The sequence below is a fragment of the Camponotus vicinus genome, unplaced genomic scaffold (assembly GCF_025532165.1).
Source record: "Camponotus vicinus isolate PSW18456_S1 unplaced genomic scaffold, iyCamVici1.0 SCAF_10, whole genome shotgun sequence".
Classification (NCBI taxonomy): Eukaryota; Metazoa; Arthropoda; class Insecta; order Hymenoptera; family Formicidae; genus Camponotus; species Camponotus vicinus.
The window spans coordinates 14,715,989-14,723,424 of NW_028141946.1; the positions used below are offsets into that span (position 1 = coordinate 14,715,989).

The following is a 7,436-nucleotide window of genomic DNA, read 5'->3' on the forward strand; positions in this document are numbered from 1 at the left end:
TTTCAAAATAAGTTCAATACTTTGTATGATATATAAAAATACATTATTATGTGTGATCCAAATAAATATTTGTACAAAATATGAAATAGCATTAATATATCGCGGATTTTATATTGCAGATTATAAATAGTAAGGCATAAAACTATTTAACACTTACTGCAATAACATCGATTGCATTAATCGCCAATTTTGAATTTTAAAGAGAAAAACTAATCGACTTGTTTTATCATAAGTTTTACTGTGTAGACCTGAAACTAAAGGATTTAAGAAGTTACATACAAAAATTTGACCCGAGTCGTATTATAATTTACACATTTTTATTATTAGGAAATATTTAATTTTAAAATTAATCATAAGCTTTGCCAAGTAAATTTGGAACTAAAAAAATTAAGACCAAAACGACTTACAAAAACTTGGCGTGCTCGGGTCACATTATAATACACATAATTTTACAAAGTTTGCGATTTATATACCTGCAATTAATTTCAATTATAGAAATATGTGAATTATAACTCGAAAAGTACTCAATGAAGAAATACTTTATTATAGTGTTTTGAAAAGCTCTCGAGATAAGCTGCAAGATAATGTAATAAAAAATATAGGGTTCCATTTAAAAAATTGAAGCTGACCTTCACATAACCTTAACAACGCTATTCGAGGTCATAATAATGTTGCTGTGTAATGCGCCACATAAAACCCTATAACTTTTGTATGAAACATTTTTTTTAAAAATGCGTATTTTTCGAAATATTAAGGGGTTTCCACACTTTTGGTAAACCCTGTATGTTAAAAAACTCCATTCATTGCTCTATTATTATACCTATGTTTCAATCTCAAACGATAGATATTTAAAAAGCTACTACAGCTTTTCGCAAGTATGTTGATTGTTACTTTTATCCTGGGGGCCTGGGACGAAAGTATAGGCCGGTATTCATAGTCCGGTCTTATATTTAAGATCGCCTTTAGTTCATCTTCAAATAATCCATAGCCAATAAAATGATACATACAATATCTAAAGATGAACTTAAGACGATCTTAAATATAAGAACGGACTATGAATACCGGCCCTAGTCTGGGAATAAAAGTACCAGTTCTTATTTTCGGGAAAATAAAATAAATATGACTTTTTTCAATTTAAGGCAACTTTTATTATAATTTTTTATTAAGCAAGATAACTTTTATTATAAATTTGTGTATTATATTATATTAATATAAAAAATAAAATAAATATTTATTTTTATCATTTTTGAAAAACTTAAAAAAAATAACCTTCGTTAAGCAAAATAATTGTTAGATTGAACGAACTTACCTGAAGTGAAGTTCGATCATAATTATGCCCTTTGTCTCGTCCGGATGGAGACTATGTAGTCGTGCTTCCGCACGCCCTCTCGACAACATATTTTAAAGTACCGCCAAAAAGAAAAGCTCGCGCCTCTGTGAGCGCGAGTTGCCGCGCGCGCCGGCGCAGCGCGCGCCACGCCACCTCATAAGTTCCAATCATTTCGGCAAATCACCCTTCCTGGGAGTGGGAAATAATTGATGGGTGGGTGTCCATCCGGACGAGACAAAGGGCATAATTATGATCGAACTTCACTTCAGGTAAGTTCGTTCAATCTAACAATTATGCCTCTATATGTCTCGTCCGGATGGAGACTATGTAGCTGTTTATAGACTAGGGATTTGCCAGTGGGAGTAATATAAATATTATTATGAGAGACTGTGAGCGAGTACTATATATTATCTAAGAATAATAGATAGATGTGTAAGTATAAAGTGTCTTATAGATCTAAGTATACAAAAAGTACGCTGTGGTCTTATAGAAAAATTAAAATTGCATGTTCTAAGAGCCATATAAACTTAAAATTAAAATAAACTTCTAAGACTAATGACAACATGGTCTTACGTAGCGATCTCATGGTAGAAGTAATTAGGGTTTTAAGATCGCATCGCTAAAATCCTCAGGGTTAATAAGAGGCCTATTGTAAAAATTTGCAAAGACCCTGGACTCGCCGGTCCAACCCGCCGCGCGTTTAATAATCTCGATAGAGACTCTCTTAGCGGCTGCTTGAGACGTTGAAGCGTGTCGCGTACTGTGTGCAGAGAAGAGGGAAGTATTTATGCCACATTCCTCCAAAGCCAGACGAATCCAGCGACCAATAGTTTGCGACGAAACCGCCCTATGGGGTTTAGAAAAAGAGATAAACAAAAAATCGCATGTAGAAGGGCGTAACTCCCTGGTAAGCTCTATATAATGTTCCATGAGGCGAACAACACAAAGATTTTCATGGTTTGCAAAGCGTGAAAAAAGGAAAAAGGGTTGAGAGCGACTCGGTGCTGAAGTTTTTATCCGATCTGGAACGCGAATCATCAATTTCTCTTCCAAAGAGATCTGCGACACTCTTATTAAACTAAGCGTTTGCGCTCTATGACCAGTAGCGAGAGCTAAGAGGAGTATCAGTTTTTTGGTGATATCTTTCAAAGAAACTCCTTCATATGGGTAAATAGAGGACAATTTAGCTATCACGGGGGCGGGGTCCCAAACAAAATCGTATCGCGGACGGGGCGGTTTGATTACCGAAACGCCTTTACAGAAACGTTTAACCATAGGATGATTGCCGATTTCGTTCTGCGAAATTAAGGAGATCGCTGATCTCATCGTATTCAGACATGAATAGGAAGAGATTTTGGGTAGCTCCTGGGCTAAAAATTGCAAGGTCTGAGCAGCCGACGGTGAGTAGAGCGGTGACCTATGACGCTGGCAAAATTTCCACCAGGCACGAAGTGGGTAGGAATATTGTTTGATAGTCGATTCCGATAGGGAGGCTAGTAAAGCTGGTATTGCTGTATCTGGTACTGAGCGAGCCTTGAATGCCTCCCTGATAACTTCGCGACCCCCAGGGAAAGTGACCTCCATGATGGGTGACAGGTCCTGAAAGGTGACGATAAGAGTGAATAATTAGGAGGTAAGATTAATGGTTCGGAAATCACAAGACGACCAAACAACGGGAACCAGGGCTGTGAGGGCCACCAAGGCACTACCAGTGTTCCCGTTGCTTCGTCGTCAATTATCTTTCTGAGAACACGTGGTAGTAAAATGAAAGGTGGGAAAGCATAGAAGTTTAGATTTTCCCACGAAAAAGTGAACGCGTCTACAGAGATTGATCCCGGGTCAGGATACCAGGAAGCGTACAAATCACATTTGTTATTTATTGAAGACGCGAACAAATCTATATCAAAGGGACCAAAGACCCTTGCCACTCGACGAAATGCTGTAACCGATAAAGACCATTCCGTATCAGGATCCGAAGTTCTAGATTCGGCATCCGCGATAGAGTTTTCTATAGATGAAATATAAGAGGCAAAAACGAATATGTTGCGATCCTCGCACCAACGCCAGATTTGTCTAGAAATTTCAGAGAGATGAGGAAATTGAATAGAGCCAAACTTATTGATGTAGGCTATAGCAGTAGTATTGTCAATGCGGAGTAAGATGTTGCAGTCGTGAAGATCTGCTGCAAAACAAAGCAGGCCGTTAAAGGCCGCTTTAAGCTCTAATGAGTTTATGTGAAGCGTCCTCTCACACTCAGACCACCAGCCATGAGTGCGCCTGTCGCGGCAAGAAGCCCCCCAGCCGTTCAAAGATGCATCCGTAAATATTTCTTGCACAAATCTGTCTGAGCGGATTTTGTTCGTCTGTTTGGGATTGGAAAAGATGTCGATCCACCATCTGAAGTCTTCTTGGAAGTGTGAAGAAATGTCCATTTCTGCTGAGTAATCCTCATTGTTATTGACAAGAGCTAAGAACTTTTCTCTTTCAAATCTCTTCGTATGAAGAAGTCCGTACTGAACTGCAGGGCAGACTGAGACGAGAGAACCGATAAGGCTGGCAAATTCTCGAATGGAACATCTTGTTCTGAGGGCCAACGATGTTGTTAAACTTAGTAACTTTGCTCTACGTGAAGGAGGGATCGTAATTGATTGCTCATTTGAATCGAAGATGAAACCTAAATACTTGCTTTTATTTGATGGCTCCAAATGCGATTTAGCGTAATTTACCACAAACCCCAAAGAGTGAAGAAGGTTAACTGAAGCGTTGACGTTAGCCCGACATTCTTCGTTGGACGAACCTAAGAGGAGAAAATCGTCCAGGTAAGTTATTGATTGATAGCCTTTTTTACGGAGATAGGTAAATACAGGTCTAAGAATCTTTGTGAATATGTAGGGAGCTGTGGACAAGCCAAAAGGCAGAGCCGTGAATTCAAAGGTCTTATTGCGCCATTGGAAACGAAGGAACTTTCTATGGCCCTCAAAAATTGGAACTAACAGGTAAGCATCTTCCAGATCGAGGGTTGCCATATGCGTTCCAGGAAGCATGAGGCGAACCACAGTACGCCAATCCTCTAATTTGAAGTGTGGAGGCTCGATGTATACGTTGAGGTCTCGCAGATTCAAAATAAAGCGTTTCCCTCCTGATGACTTATCTATCAGAAAGAAAGATGAGAGGAACTGGTCTTTGCTAGGTTCAACCTGTGCGATGGCTTCTTTTCGCTGTAGACGATCTATTTCCAAGTCACAGGCTAGCGCAGCAGATAACGACAAGTTGGGCTCAGAAAGATGAGCCCTTGATGGAGGCGAAATAGTGAAAGGAATGCGGTAGCCTCTTATGGCACTCAATACAACAGGGTCAGAGGTGATACTCGACCAAGATTCGTAGAATTTATGTAAGCGACCGGCCGAACTTACGTTGTCTAGTGACGGCGACGAGATCTGGTCTGAGACCGGGAGCGGTGGCGTTGGCTCTGGTGATAATGAGCCCCTGTTCGGCGAGCCGACGAAGGACGGGCAGGGGCCTTCCGGTTTCCCGAAATCCTAGACGCCTGTTGGTGAGATCGATATTGTGTTGACTGGCGGACCGGTTGTAACGTCTTTTTTCCTATCGGGGGAGCTGATTTGGAGACATCACGGGCAGTTTTTTCACAGACCTGAGCCGCCTTGAGCGTTTCGGCAAAATTTTGCCCGAATAAGAACTCGTCGATCGGAGCTGATTCTGCAGCATTTTTGCCAACGATATTGAGAGAAGGCTTGGTGAAAGCTCTTCTCGCCAGTGAGAGACGGTAGTGGTGGTCCGCTAGCAGATGAATGCCTTCTGAGAAATTTGTCAGAGCCGACCTTGCCTCATTCTTGAGATCTTGCAAGATCTCCGGCTTCAGCAAGAGCGACATGCCCGAGCCGAGGGCGTTGAGGGAAGCAGCCACCTGTGCCTGTGAAGATGACTGATATTCGTCCCGTTTAATGACCGACGGGGTCAGCGCTGCGATTAGCTCCTTATTCAGCTTTGGTGGAGCCAGCGATGATAGCTCCCCCTTAGGTTCATATTTAGACAGCAGGTTAGAACGCACCTCGTTATTGAGACCGCCTCGCGACTCCGTCTGGATTGCATTCAGAACCGTAGGATTCCAGGAGGATGACGTAGGGGGTGTCTGAGTTCTCCCGAACAAATCCTCAACCAAGGTATACGCCACGGGAACAACTTCCGGAACCTGGGATTCCGGAATGTCTGTGGCAAGAGGGGAGGCAAAGGATACGCTGCCAGTTGGCGTGGCACTCACCTCATTGACGCTAGGAATCGTCGGCGAATCTATGTATGGAAAGAAGGAGACAGAATAGAAATCACATCGGTTATGTCCTCCCTTTGCCAGTTGCAGAGGGGGGCTGGGTCAACAGGAGGACATACCTGGTACAACGCCTCGGTCAGCTTGTGCGACCGTGTGTTCTATTGTATTCTGCTCCACGGCGCCTGGTCTAATTGCTGCTAAGGGCGATGCTGGGCCCTCATCCTGTGGCGGGATAACCTCTATAGGCGATCTAACCTGACATAAGTCTAAGTTATGTGAGCTGTTGCGGCGCACAAGAAAATCTCGAAAATCTCTGAGAATTTCGCTATAACTTTCCCTGGATCGGGAACGCCGTACCGAAGAATCCCTCGATGAGATGCTGTCCGATGAATGAGCATCCCTAGATCTTTCTCTCCTATGTCTCTCTCCTCGAGCACGTTCGCGCGATTTTTCCCTTGAGGAATGTTTACGGGACGCTCTTCTGTCCCTAGAATGCCTCGAGAAGGATCCCTTATTTGCGCTTTTGTGCTTAGGCATTATTCTAATGGGTAGAGCCTGAAAAGAGACTAAAAAATGAAAATAATAACTACGGTACACGTTGTCGACACGAGCGAACAAAACACAATGAGGTGGCGTGGCGCGCGCTGCGCCGGCGCGCGCGGCAACTCGCGCTCGCAGAGGCGCGAGCTTTTCTTTTTGGCGGTACTTTAAAATATGTTGTCGAGAGGGCGTGCGGAAGCACGACTACATAGTCTCCATCCGGACGAGACATATAGAGGCATAATTATAAGTAATATCATAAAATAATTATACTTAATATCACACCAGTTTTGTACTTTTTTAAGTCTAAATAATAGTTTAATTCTAAATAATAACATAAAAATTATATGATAACTACTTATACAAAAGAGATTGGTATCTATTCCGAATAACAATTATGGCATACATAATAAGAATCGCCTTTGGTACAGTTATTATGAGACCAACCTCTGTAGTGTATGCATGCACGCCATCTAGGCGCGCGGGACTCACTCACTCGCGGGTACCGGGCGAAGCGTGTGTGGAATACAGGGTGTCATGAAAGTGATCATTATTTTAAAAAATTAAGGTAGATTGGCTCAAAGTTAGAAGAAGAGTCTTGTGCAGTTATGCAATATTCGCAATAATTAACGAGAAATAAATTAAAGAAAATCAGCCAATGGCGTGGCTAGAAGTGCGTGGCGGTGAAGGCGATCTCACTGTAACATAATGGCGGTGCGCGGCGAAACGGTGATTGGGGAGGGGAGGAGCGATGAGTGTGTAGGTGCGCGGCGAAGGCTCTTCCCCTCTCCAAAACTGCTTCGCCGCGCGCCGCCATTATGTTACAGTGAGACCGCCTTCACCGCCACGCACTTCTAGCCACGCGCATTGGCCGATTTTCTTTAATTTATTTCTCGTTAATTATTGCGAATATTGTATAACTGTACAAGACTTTTCTTCTAACTTTGAGCCAATCTACCTTAATTTTTTAAAATAATGATCACTTTCATGACATCCTGTATAATTATAGGCTGGAATATAATGAAGGAAAATATAAATTAATAACAAATTCTGAGTTCTATTGACTAATTGAGTATTCTACAAACTGGCGACGAGGATAAAAGGCGAGTACTAAAAGGGACAAATTGATTATGTGAAGGAAAAGATGAAAAGGGAGAGTAAACTAACCTCCGTGCATTATTGTTTGGCACCAGTAAATGCTTCGTCATACTAAATCATAGTAATTATAAGATGATAAATATTAGAGCAGGTTGGAAGGAAAACAGTATCTAATGAAATTAG

The 7,436-nt window shown here is 42.0% G+C and overlaps 1 protein-coding gene across 6 annotated transcripts; it reads right to left on the reverse strand.

Moving 5' to 3' along the window:
• Positions 1-1,486: 1,486 nt before the first annotated feature.
• LOC145960580 (uncharacterized) lies at positions 1,487-6,213 on the reverse strand. 6 transcript variants are annotated; one of them, XM_083080157.1, is made up of 4 exons: positions 5,973-6,213; positions 5,735-5,870; positions 4,744-5,638; positions 1,487-2,177 (listed from the first exon to the last, which is right to left on the reverse strand). In XM_083080157.1, exons 1-3 carry the CDS (start codon positions 6,150-6,152, stop codon positions 4,749-4,751), a joined length of 1,206 nt encoding a protein of 401 aa, XP_082936283.1. In that variant the 5' UTR covers positions 6,153-6,213; the 3' UTR covers positions 1,487-2,177; positions 4,744-4,748. The 6 variants fall into 6 exon arrangements, with proteins under 6 accessions (XP_082936283.1, XP_082936280.1, XP_082936282.1 ...); XM_083080154.1 differs by lacking the exon at positions 1,487-2,177 and adding an exon at positions 2,870-2,929; XM_083080156.1 differs by lacking the exon at positions 1,487-2,177 and adding an exon at positions 4,017-4,127.
• Positions 6,214-7,436: the final 1,223 nt, after the last annotated feature.

Bases quoted from the DNA above. Each gene is read 5' to 3' on its own strand.
- LOC145960580 (XM_083080157.1), bottom strand. From the start codon at position 6,152: ATGCCTAAGCACAAAAGCGCAAATAAGGGATCCTTCTCGAGGCATTCT. The intron at 5,871-5,972 runs GTACGGCGTTCC...GACTTATGTCAG, and splicing joins TCTCATCGAGGGATTCTTCG to GTTAGATCGCCTATAGAGGT. The intron at 5,639-5,734 runs GTATGTCCTCCT...TTCCATACATAG, and splicing joins TGACCGAGGCGTTGTACCAG to ATTCGCCGACGATTCCTAGC.